The following is a 21412-nucleotide window of genomic DNA, read 5'->3' on the forward strand; positions in this document are numbered from 1 at the left end:
TGCAAAGGCAGATAAAAATTTTAGGTAGTAAATTGGTCCTTGTAAAAGTTAGTTCATCATTCAGTTCATTTCAACATTTATTGTCTATTGAATGCAAGAAGCTGCACTGTGAATTTATTAGAAACAGAGGGCCTAATTGGACTGTCTGGGACACATGAGTGTTGATAGAGGGCCTGTCGCCAAGTCCTTTTAAGGCTTAGAAGCTCTATATGTCATCTTTCCAAGTTAAAAAAAAAAAAAGATTGGGCACAATTTTCTTTGGAAACTAGTTAACCTTTCACTTCCTGGTCTGGTACCATGGTCTGTGCTTTTTCAGGTTAAAAAACACATTTTTAGCCAGGATACTACACTGGTCTAGTATTGCAGGTTATATGGGAATATAGCACTGTTTTAAATTTTTTTCAGGTATTTAATAAGCTTTTAGACTTCTTTTGTCTCTTGGCATGTCTTTCCGAGTTGAACAGAGACAGAGGGATTAAATAGTCTATCAAGCTGTGTTCTGCCCTTAATACTTGAAAGCAGTGGCATCAAAATGGGTCTATACTTGTCAGGCTTGGAAAGTATGAATGCTTTTAGGTTGAGGGAGGGTGAGGGAAAAGAAGAATCGATGGGTGCTACCAAGCAGGTATGTCAGCACTTGGTCAATTTTTATTTTAGGCTTGGTCTGGCTTTTGTTGTGATTTCACAATATGATTGCATCACCATATGTACATTCACAATATAATTGCTATTAGGGTAGCAAATTTGCTCCATTAATGAAGAGGAGATGCTTATATGAGCCAGAAGCCAACAAGCTCTACCTAAGTTTCTTGAACGGTGTCACATGACATATGGGGCAGGGTATCTCAGCCAAGCCCACCTCGGACCTGGGCCAAAGCACAACGTTACTTTAGTCTGTTATTGATGCCTTAATTTCTGAGTTTCAGTAAATAACCATTAAGTTTACTTCCAGGAGAATCTCCTTTCCACTGTTTGATAAGGAGAGTTAAATGTTCAATATTTCATGACTCTTTAGAGTGAAAAACAGCCGGTAAAAATGTGTTAGAATCATTTACTGGAAAACATTTTCTGGCATTTTGTTATGTTTCCTCCTCTCGTAAGTGCTGAACCCTGGTGGCAGTTTTTTTTTCCTTATTCTTGCCACCAGAACAGGATTGCGGATCTGTACCTTGTTGACAAGTCAGACATCATTAGCAGCTGCTATGCTCTCTAGCGATCACATCCCCTAAGGGTAGGCTAGTTAAAGACAACCACCCTGGAACTGAGGTAACTCCATGTTGTGAAATCAGTTGTTTGCATTTTAGAGCAAAAATCCAATGGTGTGTGGTCCAGGTTGATGAATATAAATGCAGAAATCATTCTAAAAAGGTTTGAAAAGTAACCACAATGTTTTACATGTTGGTACTTGCATGTAGTATTTTATCTCTAAATTTAAAAAGCAATCATTATGCTAGACATCGTTTTAAACATTCTCTCTCTCTCTCTCTTCTCACTCTCTCTCTCTCCCCCCTCCCCCCCCAAAAAAAGCAGAGCGGGAAAGGGTTAGAATGCAGTAGGAAGACAGATTTTTGTTTCTTTAGACTATTCTAGGTGTGGCATTCCAGGGGTTCAATGTTGTTATCTTTTTAGCAGTTAAACTTTTCTATTGGTAGGATGACAGAAAAGGAATAAAGCATCCTTAGTGATTATATTAAATTGTTTCAAATTAAGGAGGAGATAACTTGTGCTGCCCAAGCTTTTTCCTTTTTTAACAAGACAATTTAAAAAGAATTGTTTAGGGGCAGCTAGGTAGCGCAGTGGATAGAGCTCTGGCCCTGGATTTAAAAGGACCTGAGTTCAGATGTAGCCTCAGACACTTGACACTTACTAGCTGTGTGACTGTGGGCAAGTCACTTAACCTCATTGCCTAGCCAAAAATAAATAAAAATAAAAAAGAATTGTTTATCAGAAAGTATGTTAATTCAGAAGGTTAGGTGTTAATCCTAATCTAAGTGTTGATTTCCATTGTGGTCCCTTTTGAAGAATCCCCTCCTTTCTGACAGAGATTCATAGGACTTCTACCCTTTCTGAGGGTCAGGCCTCCATGGTGGCAGTTTCTCAGATCTCCTTGTAGTAAGCATATTAAATACATTTTTAAATATGTCTATAGATCTAAGATGTTTTTTATATGTAAGGGAATGATTTTTAAAGGATTTTAAATCAGAGGACGTTGGGTCCCAATTCTGGCCCTGTTCTTGCCCTCCCCCTTGTGTGACCACAGACTGCTCCCTTCCTTTCTGAGGCCATTAGCAGCACCGTCTACCTCTCAGATATGTTGTAAGGATCAGTGTGAAGTGGTATATGAATGTCGGCTCTCATGATTTATTATGTTCTGGCCCGTCTAACTACTTCCTTCAGAACTGTGGTTTGGGGTCGTGATTTGCCCTGAAATTTTGCTCTCGTTTATATTTCTGCTCTTCTTTTATTGACTCATTTTCCTCTCTTAGAAAAATGGGGTTTTGTCTCTGGCATATTTGTTCTGCTTTTGGAACTGTGAAGTAGATTAGGCCTGTTACATTTAATCCTTCTTTCGTCCCTTGATTTTAGTTTCAGTGTTTCTCTTTCGCATTCTCGAATGGCCTTTTAAGATACATAGTAATAATAGCTAGCATAGAGTTTGTTAAGGTTTGTAAAGTGCTTTACAATGATTATCTTATGGGATCCTCCCAACAACCCTGGGAGGAAGGTGCTATTGCTATCTCTATTTTACAAATGAGGGAATCAAGGCAGACAGAGATGGGGTGACTTGCCCAGAGTCACACAGCTAGGAAGTGAATGAGGCTGGAATTGAACTCAGATCGACCGGACTCCAGGCCCAATGCTTTATTTGCTTTACCCCCTAGCTGCCTACATGGAGTTAAAGCATAAATACATTATTGGTTTATATTCTTAAAACTCTTGGGTACATTTAGACTTATTAATGTATGCTTTCTATGATCTTCCCCGCAAAGGCTATTCATTCAGATAGTACAAATTTGTGATAATAGTAACCATCTTTTCAGCGTTGTGATGAAAAATAAGAAAAAAATTTAAAATTCTCTTTAAAATATAAAACCTTTTGCAAATGCTAAATGCCATATTTAGTTCAAATATAGGCTATGTTGTTGCTCTAATTTGGTTTGTTTAGAACCAGACTATGGCCTATAATCTAGGTTATTTTTCAGCGTACACCAATGTTTTTTTCCTTTAAAGAATAGGTCATTCTAAGCATATGGACAATCTTCATGGCAGAGATACAAAATCTGGATAAGAGGCCTCTGGTTCCCTTAAAGAGGGAATATTTGTTTTTTCCTTGTTTGTTTCCTAGTTATGACAGTCACCTTGGTGTGACATAGCATTTCTCTCACTGTTCAGCAGCCTCTGAAACCAAGGGAGACCATGAAGAGAAAAGGTGTGGGGTAAACAGGGCCACAGCCGTTCACTGTTCATCTGTTCACTTTTCAGCCTGTGTCAGTGGTCTACAGGGCACGGAGTCAGCTGAAGGAGAGACTCATAGGGCATAGGTGAGAATTAAGCAACCTTGGGTTCATTGCACATGCCCAGTAACATATGCTCCACAGTGAGCTGGTTACTAACCTATGTGTGGTGGTCATTTTTCTTTAAAAGCTATAAATATTTTTTGGTCCCCAGTGGCCATTATGGATAATTGAGTAAAATAGAATATTTAAAGACCAGAAGACAAAAGACTCGATAAATGAAACTGACGATGAAATGAACCACCACACGTCTGATTCGAGTACCACATCCCAGCAGCTGAAGGAACCCAAGTGTAGTGAGGGATGCCTGTAGTCAGGGCCTATTTCTAAGTATCCTCATGCGCAGTGGTATGTTACTAAAATGTTAGAAATAAGTCTGGCAAATTTACAGTCAGCTGCGAACAAAACACAATAGTTTATTTTGCATTCTGGTCTTAGAGAGGTGCTTGAGAAATCCAGTGACCTGTCCAGGTTCACACAGCCAGCCTACGCCAGGGGTGGACCTGGAAGCTGGCTCTCTGTCCTCTGCCCCACATCCGTCAAACTCTCCTCCTACAAAACTCCCAAGTGCAGAACAGAGTAAAAATATGATTGGGAAACATTTAACAAGGGGCAGCTAGGTAGCGTAGTGGATAGAGCTCTGACCTTGGAGTCAGGAGGACCCGAGTTCAAATCCAGCTTCAGACACTTGACACTTACTAACTGTGTGACCCTGGGCAAGTCACTTAACCCCAATTGCCTCACCAAAAAGCAAAAAAAAAATAAAAATAATTAATTTTTTAAAAAAGAAATTTTTAACAAAATAAATGAAAAAGCAATGTAACATGGATAATGTTAACTTGTGTTTTCTAAGTCAGTCTGTAGCCTTGAGGGATCCATTTCTGTTTGAATTTGACACCTCCAAACTAGAACACACTACTTCTCATCATTCCCAGTTATAAACCATAATCAACAGTCATAATCAACAGTTATATCCTTCTCACTAAATAATTTGTGATGTTTAATTCAGAACAAAATTGATCTGAAAACATGAGCTATTTAAAAATTATCCTATTTTGATGTAGAAAGCATTTTTTTTTTTAAATAAAAGTCACGAGGTAGCTTGTTGGGGTAGAGACAGTCCTGGACTGAAGGGTTGGGAAGACCTGAGTTTGAATCCCACCTCACACACTAGTTTGTGTAACTCTGAGCAAGTGACTTCATCTCTTGCAGTCTCAGTTTCTTTACCTGTAAAATTTACCTGTAAATTCTTTACCGGAATCTCAGGGTTGTCATGAGGATCAAAGGAAGCAGTGTATAAAGCACTTTGCATGCCACATGACAAGGTTAGCTATTATTATTTTATTGAAAGTCTTGCCAAAGTTTTTGCCTGAAGAGAGGAAAGAGTTTAGCCACTGCACAGTGGCTGGAAATATTCAGGACCAGCCTCAGGGGTCCTCAGTTCCAGGACTTCAGCTGCTACTGTTCTACTCACTCAGTGATAACATCATTCTGTGTACTCTGGGCTCCACTTCTTTCTTATGTAAAAGTAGGGTTTAAAGTAGATCAGTGTGGAGGTTCCTTCCTGTGCTGATGTTCTCTGGCCCCTAACTAGCCAGTCTCTTGAGCTCTCTGGCCCTCAGTCTTTTCATCTATAAAGAGCTGTCTCTATAGTCAGTAAACATTTATTAAGCACCTACTATGTGCCAGGCACTGTGCTGAGCACTGAAGATACACAAAGAAGCAAAAGACAATCCCTGCCCTCAAGGAACTTGCAATCTAATGGAGACAGAAAGCAAAGAAATATATACAAACAAGCTATCTACAGGATAAATAGAAAATAATTAAGAGAAGAAAGGCATTAGAATTAAGAAAAGTTGGGGAAAGCTCCTGTAAAAGTAAAAGGTGGAATTTTCATTGGGACTTAAAGGAAGGAGGATCCAGAAAAGGAGACAGAGAAGGAGCCGTCAGAGATGTAGGAGGAGAACCAGGAGAGGAGTCCTGAAAGCCTAGACAAGAGAGTTATCAACGGTGTCAGAGGCTATAGAGGTCAAGGAGAATGAGAATGGAGAAAAGGCTGTTGGATTTGGCAACTAAGAGACCACTGGTATCTGGAGAGGGCAGTTTCAGTGGAATGGCAGGGTTGGAAGCCAGATTATAAGAGGCTAAGAAGGGAATGAGGAGACAAAGGACCCCATTGTAGATGGCCTTTTTGAGTTGAGCTACAAAGGACAGAAAAGGTGTAAGATGATAGTTCATGAGTTTGGAAGGATCCACTGATGGTTTTGTTAAAAAAATTTATTATTTTTAGTTTTTAACATTCACTTCCGTAAGATTTTGAATTCTACATCTTCTCCCCCTCCTCCCCCCCTCCCCAAGATGTCATGCAATCTGATATAGGCTCTACATATACATTCATATTAAACATATTTTCACATTAGTCATGTTATAAAGAAGAATTAGAACCAATAGGAGGAACCATGAGAAAGAACAAACAAAACAGAAAGAGAACAAATAGTATGCTTTGATCTGCATTCAGACTTCATGGTTTGTTTTTTTTCTGGGTGTGGATAGTGTTTTCCATCATGAGTCTTTTGGAATTGTCTTCGATCCTTGCATTGCTAAGAAGAGCTAAGTCTACCAAAGTTAGTCATCCCATAATGGGTTACTGGGTACAATGTTCTCCTAGTTCTGCTCACTTCACTCAGCATCAGTTCATATAAGTCTTTCCAGGTTTTTCTGAAGTCTGCCTGCTAATCATTTCTTATAGCACAATAAGGTATATATTCATATACCACAACTTGTTCACCCATTCCCCAATTGTTAGGCATCCCCTCAATTTCCAATTCTTGGCCACAAAAAGAGCTGTTATCAATATTTTTGTACATGTGGGTCCTTTTCCCATTTTTATGATCTCTTTGGGATACAGACCAAGAAGTGGTATTGATGGATCAAAGGGTATGCACAGTTTTATAGCCCTTTCAGCATAGTTCCAAATTGCTCTCCAAAGTGGTTGGATCAATTCACAACTCCACCAACAATGCATTTGTGTTTTAATTTTCCTACATCTTCTCCAACCTATATCATTTTCCTGTTTTGTCATGTTAGCCAATTTGATAGGTGTGATGTGATAACTCAGAGTTGTTTTGATTTGCATTTCTCTAATCAATAGTAATTTAGAGCATTTTTTCATATGACTATAGATGGCTTTAATTTCTTCATCTGAAAACTGCCTTTTCATATCCTTTGACCATTTCTCAATTGGGGAATGACTTGTATTCTCATAAATATCAGAGATACTGGTTGTAAAAATTATTTCCCAGATTCCTGCTTCCCTTTTCATCTTTGTTGCATTGGCTTTGTTTGTGCAAAACCTTTTAAATTTAATGTAATCAAAATTAGCCATTTTCATTTCATAATGTTCTCTATCTCTTGTTGGTCATAAATTCTTCCCTTCTCCATAAATCTGACAAGTAAACTATTCCTTGCTTTCCTAGTTTGCTTATAGTATCAGCCTTTATATCTAAATCATGTATCCATTTTGATTTTATTTTGGTATACGGTGTAAGATGTTGGTCTATGCCTAGTTTCTGCTATACTATTTTCCAGTTTTCCTAGCAATTTTTGCTAAATAGTGAGTTCTTATCCCAGAAGCTGGAGTCTTTGAGTTTATCAAACAGTAGATTATTATAGTCAGCCATTGACTACTGTGTCTTGTGTACCTAACCTATTCCACTGATCCACCACTCTATTTCTTAGCCAGTACCAAGTAGTTTTGATGATTTCTGCTTTATAATATAGTTTTAGATGTGGTATGGCTAGGCCAGATAGGCATTTCTTTTCATTAATTCCCTTTTTGTTAATTCCCTTGATATTCTGGACCTTTTGTTCTTCCAGATGAATTTTGTTATTTTTTGTAGCTCTATAAAATAATTTTTTGGTATTTGATTGGTATGGCACCGAATAAGTAAATTAATTTAGGTAGAATTGTCATTTCTATTATATTAGCTTGGCTTACCCATGAGCAACTGATATTTTTCCAATTATTTAGAATTGACTCTGTGTAAAAAGTGTTTTGTAGTTGTGTTCATGTAGTTCCTGAGTTTGTCTTGGCAGTTAGACTCCCAAATATTTTATAATGTCTACAGTAACTTTAAATGGAATTTCTCTTTCTATCTCCTGCTGCTGGGCTTTGTTAATAATTTATAAAAATGCCAATGATTTATGTGGGTTTATTTTATATCCTGCAACTTTGCTAAAGTTGTTTATTATTTCAAGTAGTTTTTTACTTGATTCTCTAGGATTCTCTATGTATACCATCATATCATCTGTAAAGAGTGATAGCTTTGTTTCTTCTTTGCCTATTCTAATTCCTTCGATTTCTTTTTCTTGAAGGTAACATTTCTAGTACAATATTGAATAACAGTGGTGATAATAGACATCTTTGTTTCACACCCTCAGTCATGTTATTGGAAATACTTCTAGCTTATCCCCATTACATATAATGCTTGCTGATGGTTTTAGATAGATGTTCCTTATCATTTTAAGGAAGACTCCATTTATTCCTATGCTCTCTAGTGTTTTTAATAGAAATGGATGTTGGGGATTAACTCTGTCATCATGTGATACAGGACTGAAGGAGGAGAGGAGGGCAAAAAGCATCTGGGTGATAGGAGCTGAGTAAGAGAGGGCAAGAGGGAGCTCACAGCTAATGACCTCGATCTTCTCTGTAAAATATAAGACCAGGTTCTCAGCTGAGAGAGTGGGGGAGGGGAGCCATGGGAGGCTTGAGAGGAGGGAGGAGAAGCTTTGGAAGAGCCAGGGAGGGTGGGATGGTGAGTTGATAAGGGAAGTAGAATGAGAGTCACCCAATTAGTCCCTATTAATGAACCTTTTTATCCTATTGTTACCTGTATTTCCCCCACGCCAACATTTCCCCACACTTTTTCTTTCTTCCTAAATATAGATGATGAGCACAATAAGATATGTGTGCTATAGAAAGCCTGGCATCTCTTGATGAATCTTTAATATTAATCATTTATAATTATGATATCCTCCAAGTTTTCCCATGCGTATTTCCTGTTGACATGGAAATAAGACAGAGTGTTTGGAGACTAGAGCCAGTGGAAAATAAGCCCATTAATGAAACATCTGCATGTTTTATATTTAAGTGATCTGATGAATTGGCAACTAACACAGGGCCATCACTCACTTGTCTTTAAAGAGCAGGCCCTGAATATCACCCGCAGGACTAGCTGCCTTCTGCCCAAGGCTGTGTTTTGGTTTGACTAATTTTGTGGAACAGTAATGATGTTTTTAAGGTAAATGTATCAAAAATTCTCAGGCAAAAATGGAATTCTATTTCCATCATACTTCTCCTTCCCTACAACCCTCTTCATCTTTTAAAAAAGTTTGAGAATGAAAATTACATGTTCAGAAATTCTTGTTGTGACTCCTCTAGCCTCCATGTTGTTCATTGGGCAGAATTTTGTTGTGTGTAACATAGCCCAGTGGAAAGAGTTCAATTATTTGGAATCCAGAAGACCTGAATTCAAATACCGCCTCTGACAGTATCTTTGTGACCTTGGACAAGTCAGCAATTTTCTCATCTTTAAAATAAGGATGACTTCTGAAAGCCCTTCTGTACCCAGACCTGTGATCCTTGGATCCTGTCCCATCCTCAGTAAATGTTGCTGTTGCTGCCTGTCCTATGGTGAGTAAGCTTGGGCAACATAGGGCACTCCCTGTCACAGAATGACCTCCTCACTCAAGTTGTCGACCCTTTGAGAATCTGTCACTCAGGTCTCAGAAATCTAGCAAGGCCGCTGCCCTCCTACACTGCCTTCTGCCACTGCTGTCGGTTTGAAGGTCTCCTGGGCTCCTCCAAGACCCCCCCAGGCCTTCCAAGGTACCCCAGGCTCCTTCAAAGTCCCACAGAGTCCTCCAGGGTCCCCCGTCTCTTTTTGTGCATCAGAAACACCAGATCTTGAGTCTGTGTGATTTAGCCCTGACGAGGGACCTGAGAGCTCCTCTTCTCTGATCCCCTCATTACAGATGAGGAAACTGAGGCCCAGAGAGATGATGACAGGACTCCCTAAACCTTGATGCAGGCCTCAGCGCCTCCAGGGCAGTGCCTGCAGTGGCTTTTGTGGTGGCTGGACCTTTGGAGGATCCTAACTTCAGAGTTAGGAAGGACCTTAAAAGGGATCTATTCCAACCACCTCCCTTTACAATTGATGAGGAAACTGAGGCCTGAGAAGTCAAGTACTTTGTCCTACATACAGCAGCTAGGGGGCACCACAGGGCACAGAGTACTGGACCTGGAGTCAGGAAAACCTGAGTTCAACTCCTGTCTCAGACACTTAGGAACCTTGTCTGACTCAGTTTTCTCATCTAAAAAGGGGGGGGGGGGGGGGGGTAATAACAGTATCCACCTTGCAGAGTTGTTGTGAGGGTTATTTACAAAACAAACTTTAAAGCCCTGCATAAATACTAGCCTAAATACTAAATACTGGTTCTGTTGTTGTTACACGGCAGTAAGTAGCAGAAGTAGGATTTGAACCCAGGTCTTATCTAGCCCTCCCTCTATAGCCCACTCCCCTCCAGTCCTTTTATTTTTGGAAGGGGACGCCCATGGAAGCTTCAATGCTACATCAGCTGACTTCAGTGCAGAACTTGACGTGGCTGAGGTCTTTCTTAGATGATAATTAACTATTATAATAATAACCCCCTGCGATGTCCTTGGTGGAAGGAGCTCTCAGCCGAGGACCCTGCACCTCCAACAAGCTGCATGCCAACATCCGTGAGATGTGACCCTAGACCGTCTTTACTCCCCCGTGACCTTGCTATCCCCTACACTTGACATCTTACTTTTTTTAAAAGTACCGACCCTTCCAGGAGGCAAGGTGGGCATCACACCTTCCCCATTTTACAGGTGAGAGCTAGGGGATCGCCAGGACTCTAGCCCAGGCCTTTCTGATGCCAAGTTCATGGCTCTTTTCTCTGCTCCTGGGCATGCACGTCAAGGGCCTTAAGTTACCTAAAATACCTAGAGGACTTTGCCTTACAGGGACCCAGAGCACTGTACTAAAGCTGAGTCTTGTAGTGAGACTGATGTCTTTTAGTTTCCATAGTGCTAGGTACTATTGGGTGTGCGAAAAGGAGGGGGAAGTGAGAGAGAGCCCAGAATCTCTAGTTCTTTTATATGTAAATGATACCTCTCTTCCCAAAAGAACATCATCTGGACTGTAACATTATAGGGTTATTTAAAAATTCCTCAATCCTGGAGTTAGGAGACCTTGGTCACTAACAGACTTCACCTCACCAGACCTCAGTGTCCTCATCTGTAAAAATAAGGGTGTCGGACTTGACTCTCTCTGAATGCTGTGGCAACTCTGAGATTCTCAGATTGTCCCTTGATGAGTGTCCCGCAAGATAAGTGTGGTCTGGGGAAGGGGAGAGATGGCATATTGAGAGTGATGAAAGAAGAGAATTAATGAGATTTTTAAAAAAAATATGCAGAAGAGAGCAGAAGGAAGTGCAGAAAGGGGCAATTCTGTTACTGTCCTGTTTTATTTAATATGTCCTCAAAAATGAACTAGGTAGCGGTAGTCCACAGTCTCAAATACAGCCCTCTTTTAGGTTTTTCTTTATTGAAATGTTCATTTTCTTGATGTTTCTTCAATTATCCAAGCTCTATTGACTACATCATTCTACCTTTCTTGTAAAACTCCTCAGATGCTAAATGTTTTTTAGGAGGAAGAGCTTTTTGAAGATGTTCTAGGACTAGGCATTCTCTTGCACGTAACCCTAAGACAAAATGTGATGAATATCTCTAACCCACATCAGGGCCATCACCATTATAAAAATAGTTTATTGAGCAGTTTCCCTACTTAAAAAATAAAAATCCCACCCTCTTTCTGGAGTTCCTCATTAGCTGACTTATTGGTTTTCCTTGATTTGGAATTTGAATGGCCTAGTAAACTTTAAATCACAAGAGAGTCCTCATTCAATTATATTTACTCCTCAGTCGCTTTGGTATTTCTAGTAACCTTGGTCTCCAGATAAGAGGACCCTCAGATCACTTTGTTGAAAATGACTCTTCAGAAGCTGTTCTAATTCAGACATGGGCAGAGCATGGCCTTGCTCAATGATAGCCTTATATGAGTTGGAACTAACCAAAAGTTGCACCAGCTATCCTTCCTGAGCTTTAATACATAGCATAGGATCTTTTTTTTTTTTTTTTAGTCTGGACTTGAAATTTCCTTTCTATAGGGAACTTCTAGCCTAGAAATTCCCTCCACTGATGGAGATTGGCAACTCATCTGTAATTTATCTACTTAAAGAGTTGCCTGTGGCCCTGAGAGAGGTTAAGTAACTTGCCCAGGGTCACACAGCTGGTATATCCTGGAGTCAGGACTTAAGCCTCAATCTTCCTCCCACCTTTACCCACTTCACCATGCATCTCGTAGGATTTTTTGAGCTGGAAGGGACCTTATATATCATCTACTCCAACTTCTCATTTCACAGATAAAGAAACTGAATTCTGGAGAGGTAGGAACACTTGCCCAGGCATCTAATGAATGTTTGTTTCATTGAATTGGTATCATATAACATGAGCAAGTCAGCATTTACATGTATCTTAACTTTTCCTATTTTCCTCTTCCTTCTTCAATTTGTGAATAGACCTTTATTTTGTCTTTCAATGCTCGTACACCTCTTGGTTTTTCTTCAGCTTTCATCACAGTAGGATCTGAGTTCAGATCTGGCCTCAGACAGAAACTAGCTGTGTGACCCTGAGTGAGTCACTTAACCCTGATTGCCTTCCCCCTCAAAAAAAATTGTATCCCCAGTACTTAACATGGTGCCTGGTACACAGTAAGTGCCTAATAAATGCTTATTGGTGATACAAAGGTAAAAAGCAGTACCATGGAGGGAACAACATGCAAACAACTATGTACCAACAAACTGTTGACAGGAAAAATTGGAGAGAATCCAAGGGAAGGCATGAGTACTAGACCACCTCAATACAGACTGACATCTCTGAGCAGGATTTTGCGCTATTCCCCTGCATATTCTATGCTCTAGTCAAACCGTACTGCTCACCCCTGCCCAGCTAGATCTTGTGCTTTCCTGCTTCTGTCTCTAGTCATTCTGTGTCCCTGCTTGGCATGTCTTTCCCCTTCATCTTTATATATAAAAAGTCTACGCATTCTGAGAGAAGCAGGATGTAGTGGGAAGAACCTCAGGGATGGGGAAGGAACTCAATGTCAGTTCCAGCTCTGGTATTTATCACCTTTTACTTTCTCTGGGATTCACTTTCCTCATCCAGAACAACATGAGAGAGTTGAACTACATAATCTTTAAGGTCTCTCCCAGTTTTAAATAATAAGAATAATAATAATAATTAGTCCTATGATTTATTCTTCAAGACCTAAGTTAAGTCTTGATTCCCTCTATTAGCTGTTTTCTTTGAAACACACAAACACACACACACACACACACACACACACACAGAAACAGAACGTTCAATAAGATTAAGGATTGGGAAGGTGGAACTTTAGCTGGGACCTGAAGGAATTCAGGAAATGGAGATGAAAAAGGAGAAAGTTCTAGGTATGGAAGATTGTGTTACTCAATTTTGCATCCCCCCAGCAGAGTGCCGCACTCAGAGTAGATATTCAACTTGGACAGTACTCACTGTACTATATTTGAATAAATTCCGGTATTTCTTCCTGGCACTTGACCTCCCCACCTTCTGCTCAAGAAAAAACAATCTGGTTATTTGAACTTTCTGGTTGTTCTGAACATATAATAATTTATTAGCCTACAGAAATTCAGGGCCAGAAAGTCTTTCTCTATAGATTTCATACTGTGCAAATATCTAATATACTTTGTTATTATACAGCATTGCCCGCTGTTGTTGTGAATTTAAAAGTTGTCATCGCAGAACCAGAGAACATTGTGCACAGCAACAGCAGCATTGTACAGTGATCAACTGTGACAGACTTAGGTCTTCTCAGCAATGCAGTGATCCACGACAATTCCAAAAGACTCATGATGGAAAATGCCATCCACGTCCAGAGAAAGAACTATGGAGTCTGAATGCAGATGGAAGCATACAGTTTTCACTTTTTTTTGGTTTTTGTTTCTCTTGTTTTTTCCCTTTTGTTCTGATTCTCCTTTCACAACACGACTGATGTGGAAATATGTTTAACATGATTGTTTATGCGTAACCTATATCAGATTGCTTGCTGTCTTGAGGAGTGGGGAGAGAAGGGAGGGAGAGAAAAAAATTTGGAACTCTTACAAAAATGAATGTTGAAAACTATGCTAACATGTAATTGGAAAAAAATAAAATACTAAGAATCATTCTTTTAAAAAAAAAAAAGTTGTCATCACATTGCATTAAAGTTCTCCCCCTTCTGTTATAGCTATCTCCTCGTAATAAAAAAAAAAAATGTGCTGACATGCTCTAGTCTGTGTAAAATGATTTAAAGAAAGCCCCTCTTTCAAGGAATTTATATTCTTTAATATATTTTATTGATATTAATGAACACATTTCTAGCTATTCTCTATAGTAAATGCTTTAGATAATAAATGGGTCATTGGACCCATTTTCATTATTAAAATAGGTGTATGCAAACATATAGTTCAATTTATGGTATGAAGGTTATAACAGGTTAGAAAATGAAATTAATGCATTCAAACACATAACAGAAAAATAAATTAAAACAGAAAAATTCAAGCCTCAAAGATCTGAGTCAATTCTTTGAAGTAAGTAAACTTAACCTTCCTATATTTAGTTTCCTGGCCCTGGGAAAGAATGCTGTAGGCTGCAGTCACCAGAGTTTAATTATCATCTTTTCTTAGCTAATTTTCTCTCTACCGTGAAAATTTGGCACTTTTAAAATAGTGAAGTCAATCAACTCAGTCTTTCAGAAGTCATCTCTAAATAAGCTAGCACTGTTGTATTGGTTTCCAAACCACAGTCCATTCCTCCTCCTGGGACCACACGTCTAGGGAAGAATGCAGTTCCACGGTTACCATTCAATTCCCCCACTCCATTCGTTTTGGCCAATACTTGAGTATTTCCATGAGTATTTAAATGTTATGTATTCAGTGTCTCCCATCTGCTTTCTGATTCCATAGGCAATGCGTGAAGCTTTGGCTGACCTTCCCGAGTGGTATGGAATAAAAGGAATGCAGGCCCATTGGATAGGAGACTGTGATGGGTGCTATCTTGACTTCGTTTTGAAGGTAAGTCCCGATTAAACAGATTTGCTTGGATTAACACAATCTCCACAAAGGAATATTTTTTGAACCAGTTAAGTAGAGGGTGATTGTTTCTATAACTTCACAGTTGAGATGATTTTCAAATTTTTACCTCCACCAAAGTCCTCTGTGGAGACCTCATCCAGATATAGGAGTGACCCTGGGTTGTGGAAGCAGTGTCTCTTGTGTGCAGCAGCACACAAGCTCCAGAAGGTTCTGCCATGCTGGAGAGGCTTTGAATACAGCCCCAAGAACACACTGTGTTTACTTTCTGAGGCCCAGCCACCCTAAATACAGAGAGACCCATTGTCTTTAGGCTAGCCACTAGGTGATGAGTTCTTTGGACATAGCAAGCCATTAAACAAAAAAAAAAAAAAAAGAATCCAGAGGGTACCATAGTCCTCTTCAATCCTTTCACCGACCATGACAGAGTAGAACAGGAGGCAGAGGATATTAAGAATCAAACAGTTTTTAGACTATCTATATAAGGATCAGTTTAACTGTTGGTACTCTAAATATAAGATCCTTGTCTAAAGACTAATTAGTTAAGCAGAGGAAATGAATCATATCACTCTTGGCATTTTTGCTCTAAAGGAAACCAGAAGATATAAGGAAGTTGTCATTAAATAGAAGGCAACAGGGCAGCTAGGTGGCACAGCGGATAGAGCACTGGCCCTGGAGTCAGGAGGACCTGAGTTCAAATCTGTCCTCAGACACTTGATATTTACTAGATGTGTGACCTTGAGCAAGTCGCTTAACCCCAATTACCTCACCAAAAATAAATAATAAATGAATGGATGAATGAATAAATGAATGAATGAATAGATAGATAGATAGATAGATAGAAGGCAGGCTCACAGGTTTGCCCCAGAGACACAAATATAGGAGTTGGTCAAGGTGTTTTCTTTCTTGTTCATGGCACATGGTGAACATAAGCAAAAAGATCACTATGGAAATAATTGGAGTTTATAGTCCAACAGCTCTTGGAGAGGTTGAGGACATAGAGGTTTGTGAACTTGATATGACCTTCTAAATTAAGTCGACATGAACTTTAATGCTCAGTATTTACAGGGGAAATGTGGGCATAGGTGAGGACCACAAAATATGTCACAAACTACAGCTCAGGCTCAAGAAAAAAAAGAGACCAAAAGCATACATACTATCCATTAATACTGTATTCAGGAAGAGAATTAGAAGGTGATGAATGTGGAAAGAATCAAGTAACATCAAGAAAAATGGAGCTGACTTTAACAGACAGGAAATGAGTGGGTTACTGGTGTGGGAGTCATTGCTGACTCAGCTGTCCATGTGTAGTACAGACCTTCCATCTGTTAGAGCCAAGGCCAAAGTCAGCTCCCTATTTGAAGATAAGATAAGGAAGACACTTTGGTATTCAAATGACCAACTCCAATTTGGGTCTATCCAAACATTCTTTAGAGAGCTGAAAGTAGGAACCAAATTAAGGAGTGCACATTAAATGGACTGTTACCATTTCCTGTGGAAATTTAGCCCATGTCATGCAGTCGGTACAACGTAGAGGCCAGAGGAGCCCAGGAAATGCTTCAGGCAGCAGACACTTTGTCTCTGCAAAGTGAAGAGACATGGCACCAATTGTACGGTGATATAAACTTATTTGCAAAATCTGATGGAGAAGAGCGGTGAAGGACCATGAGCGGTATCACGTCTTCAAACACTGAGACCCAGGAGAGGCATCCATAGTTTGCAGGAGGCCCAACACCAGATCCAGGCCTGCTAGATCATCCAAAAGGCACCTCAGGGTGAAACCAGAGGGAGGACAAGAAACAGAGCTAGCTGGTATTTGTATAGCACTTCGAGGTTCACAAAATATTTTACTTTACCAGGGATTATCCTCACAACAACTCTGGGAAGTAGGTGCTATTATTATTCCCATTTTACAGATGAGTTACTGAGGCAGGCAGAGATGAAATGAATTGCCATGCATCACACATCAAGTAAATGTCTGAGGCCAAATTTGAGCTTAGGACTCCTTGACTCCAGATATGTCACCATTTCTATAACAAACTGCTTTCGTCAATGAATAATGGAACCACTCCATTTGGATTCTTGAAATGTCAGTTTTCTGCTGCACAAGGAAGTAGAAATGACATTGAAGAAAGTGAAGATGGCGAGAGAAGCTGGACCAGGCCAAATATACATGGAGGAGAGCCATGCTGGAGGACTCTGATGGACTGATTCTCCATATAGATAAAAAGAAAGAATAAACGAAACAATTGGAGGATAAAAAGCATGCACAGCGTTACTAGTTTAAAGATGCCACATGCCTCTTTTTACCTTCACAAAATCTGTATAAGAATGTGCTATCTATGTACCAAGAACATACTTGATGAAAATAGGAGATGGAAACTGGTACACTGTCACAACAACATTCTGCAGCAGATCACGTCTTTATAGTCGAAGGCTCGTCCAAAATGTGCAGAATACAGAATCCCTCTCTGTTTGTTTTTTGTTGACTGAAAAAAGCTTTTGATTTGTTAGAACAAAACATAGCTTTAAAGGCTGTCATCTAATGAGGTTTCTACCATGCCTACATTAAGATCATCTAAGGTTCTTTTATAGATGCAACAACAAAGTTCACTTTATTCTGTAGTCTCCTGGTTATGTATATCAAGCTGAGTATAAAACAGGGAGACTTAATGCTCACCAGTAGTGTTTGCCTCTATTGGAGGATATCCAGTACAAAGTCCAAATGCAAGAAGGATTCCTTACAGATACTGAGGCCCTCCAGATGCTTCTTTTTGCAGATGATATTATATTGATTACATCAAGACCCTAAACATTGCAGATTCTCCCAACCAACCATTCACAGTAATTTTGTCTAACAATTGATATGATAAAAATCAAATGGGTTAAGGATGCATATCCTCTATTTATCCATTCATCAAGCATTTATTGTATGTCACCAGGTTACTTTGCTGTGATGCCTCATTATAGCATAAGAGTGACCCTGGTTTCTAGAAGTGAAGGCTGTGGCAGGGTCTGCCATGTTGGAGAGGCTCCAACTGCATCCCAGCAACAGACTAAGTTGTATTTCCAAAGACCAGCCCAGCCAAGTATAGGAAGGTTGACATGTGTAGGCTGACTACCTGACAATGAATCCTTTAGTCACGGCAAGCCACGATACGAAGAAAACTACAAATATCCCTGGGTCCTGTGCCTTCCTCTTCTGCTTCTGCATGAAAAGTTTCAGAAAAGAGGGAGGAAGGTACGAAGATTCTCACAGTTTTCTACCTCTATAAACTTTAACTTAGCTGTTGGTACTGTGTGTCCAGTGACATACTCCTAAAAGAACTGAATCATATCAACCTTGATATTCTCATTAAAAATAAAAGCAAAAGACAAGAGGAAGTCATAGCTATATTAAAGTGTTGCTCACGGCTTCTCTCAGTAAGGAAAGGAAAGAGTTGGTGTGATCATGCATTTAACGTTATTTCTTAGGCCTTTTGATCATTCTGTTTTATGGAGCACATTATAAGAATATACAGAACGTATGAAAATACTTTGACATTATTTCTTTCAAACAGATTAAGAAACAAAGTTATTGGGGTTTTTTGCACAATCCCCAAGTAGAAAAGTTCACATTACTGCCTCAGCCCCTGGGGCAGGCTCCCCTCTCCCTCACCTAGTCCTCTTTCCCTACACTAAATCAGTAGAAACACTTGTTCCTTTCCTGTTGCTTACAGCAGGAACCTCTTGTACCCCAAAAGGGCCCACTGTGCAAGTCTACCATAAGGCCTTTGGGTGGCTTGAGAAAGCTGCTATTGGACTCAGTCTTGATCTAGTCAATGATAATCCTCTTCTGGAGTGCGCCCAGCTAGAATAACTTAATGGAGATAACCTCTTGATTATCGTTCAAGGGATGCAAAGGCTTCTCTTCAAACAACTCACATTCTACAACATATACACAAATAAACAAAATATATATACGATGTATGGACATCCCATTGAATTGGTCCATCCGTGTATATATGTTGGACAAACACTGATGATAGAAAATGAACTGGGCCCCAATTTGACAGGTAGAAGAAAAAGGACTGAGTGGATTGTTTTATGTAAATTGTGCAGTGCTTTCACTGACCCCAAGCTTCTCCTTGAAATGAAAACCTATAGGCTAGCACCACTATTCTTCCAGTGATACTCTATGGATACATATGGATACACCTTGGGGTGTATGGGTGTTCAGGAGGACTAGCACCTCTGGTGTGAGGGCTTGCCAAGCCCGTTTCAGGGCTGCTTATCTACCTTTAAGTGTCCACCTGTCACCCAACTCGAACCTGTGGCTCCAAGAAGCTGTAGTATGTGCAACAGCCACACCCTGGTAAACTGTCTCAGCAGATGAGCTAAACAAAGTTGAAGGTAACTAACCAGATTCAAACCTGTTGATGAGTTAGGAGAATGTCTACCCTATTCATGTGAAGACTTTCCCCTGATGGACTGAGCAGATGAGAACAATTTGTTCCAGCGACCATGAAGGCAGCTGAAGCAGGCACTGCGGAGCACTTAGAGCTTGGCCAGACATCGAAGACCCCAAGGTCATCTGCTGCATCCTGGGCCATCGCCAGTTGTCCTGACTTTTGTCATTGACATTTTGACATTGGACTTCAGCGACTGGAAGAGGGAGTGAGGCTGATGACTTTGTACAACTCTGCCTCACTCAAATCCAGTTCACGAGTAAGTCAGTACATCACCTGCGATGTCATCGGTCCTCTTTGAAAATGAAGGACAAAAACAAAAACAATGGCTGCCTACCATCAAGCCCCACAATCGCTGAGGGATCAAAGTGGTATGACACACAAAAGGTAATGGAGTACTATGAGATGCCTTGTAGGCTTCAGCAAATTACCAAGGATTAAGTTGTAGGATAACTTACATGAGAAAGTGGTGTGGGATGTCAGCAAAGAGGAGCATGACTAGAAAAGGATGAGAGCCAATGGTGGAGCAAGAATGTAGGATAGCAGACAGAGCCCACGTACTGTACTGGTACCCATTGTAAAAGACCTGGAGAAAGGCCTCCAGAATGAAGACAGGGATGAATCACACAGTCTCTGAAGGTACGCATAGGTGGGTTACGGGGTGGATTCAGTGAGATGAGATTATCACTCCATTGAAGTACATATGAATGGTGGTGCTTCATTTCTTAAAAGCTCTGGGATCTGAGGGAGTACAGACCATTCCAGGAGCCCAGTTCTGTATCAGAAGCTTTTTTTAGTCAACACTTTTGCCCTCTGGCCCTTGCTTTTTTTTACTCCCTTGTTCACTTCAGACTGCCTAATAAACTATTGGGAGCGGCTGAGAGGACAGGCCAGCTCATAGTATCTTCAGGCTTTCCTTTCCTTTAACTTTTCCTTTTCCTTTTCCTTTTCCTTTTCCTTTCTTTTCTTTTACAGGTAAGGGCCTCAGAACCCTCCTTGAAATGCATCAATCAACCATAGACTTCCTTGGGTTTTCTTGTTCCTCTAGGAATAATAGAACCCTAAGTTGTTTTTTTTATGCTAATAAAAAAATTACTGTAACATCAGTAAAAGCCTCTCTCTGAGCATACTTGTACCATATTCTGTCTGCAGAGTGGTTCAAGTTATTAGCACTGAGGGGTCCTTTTGGAGAGGTAACCTCTGATCCCTCTCTTCTCCTTTCCCTCCACCAAGTCATCCTCTCTCATTGCCCTCCTCCCCAATGCCGGCTCTCAGTGACCACTGATTAGGGATGGCACGGATGTGTAAAAAGGAGGTTCACTTAAGAGCAAAGATAGCAAGGCGCCTTGGAGAGAAAAGGGAGAAATTAACTTTTCCTGTAATGATTCCTGTCAGGCTAATGGCAAAGTAACTGAGGAGAGGTTGTCTGCTTATGCTTTAACCCCGGAGGCTGTCTATGGCTCATCCCACCTAGCCATCTTACCCAGCCATCAGCTCTTACATGGGAACAGCTGTCTGAAGGAAATCTTTCAGAGGACATTTATCCCAGGCAAAGGTGAGTTTTTAATTAAAGGATATTTGAGGTTTAATCTAATGTTTAGATGATAAAGTTCTTTATACATAGGGATCATATCTTCTTACTTTATAGTTCTTGTGATTTTGGATAAGAAAGGAGGCCAATGTGAGTTTAAAATGACTTTCAGATGATGGATAAATGCAGATTGAGGCATACTTTTTTTACTTCCTTTTTTTCCTTGGGTTTTTGTTTTTGTTTTTTTTTTTATCTGTGTTTCCTTTTGCAACATGGCTGATATAGAAATATGTTTTGCATGACTGCACATGTATAATCTATATCTAATGGCTTGCTGTCTCAGGAAATAGGGATAGGAGGGAGGAGGGAGAGAATTTGGAACTCAAAATTCAAAAAAACCACAAAAGTGAAAAATTGTTTTTACTTATAATTTGGAAAAATATATATAAAAATTTTCACAGAAAATAAAATGACTTGAAGTTGCTATAGCAAATTCTGACATGTAGGTGAGCATTTTCTGGCTATCTTGAAAATGGTTTTCTCATTCAACTTAAGCATTTCTCCTTGAAGTCTTATTTCTAGGCTCCATTCTCTTTTAGTAGCTAGTAAATTATCACCAAGTTCCTATCTGAAATCCCAGAAATTTTGAATTAATGGGACTG

General features: G+C 39.9%; 1 protein-coding gene across 3 annotated transcripts in view; it reads left to right on the top strand.

Moving 5' to 3' along the window:
- The window catches only part of LARS2 (leucyl-tRNA synthetase 2, mitochondrial), a 166141-nt gene that overhangs the window by 82459 nt on the left and 62270 nt on the right, over positions 1–21412 (top strand). For all 3 annotated transcript variants that reach the window (XM_027872489.1, XM_027872488.1, XM_027872490.1), the window contains 2 exons: positions 14646–14753; positions 20615–20774. In XM_027872489.1, the coding sequence (XP_027728290.1) occupies positions 14646–14753; positions 20615–20774 (268 nt within the window). The remainder of the gene's footprint in view (positions 1–14645; positions 14754–20614; positions 20775–21412) is intronic.

Source organism: Vombatus ursinus, unplaced genomic scaffold (genome assembly GCF_900497805.2).
Source record: "Vombatus ursinus unplaced genomic scaffold, bare-nosed wombat genome assembly UNPS02014799.1, whole genome shotgun sequence".
Lineage (NCBI taxonomy): Eukaryota > Metazoa > Chordata > Mammalia > Diprotodontia > Vombatidae > Vombatus > Vombatus ursinus.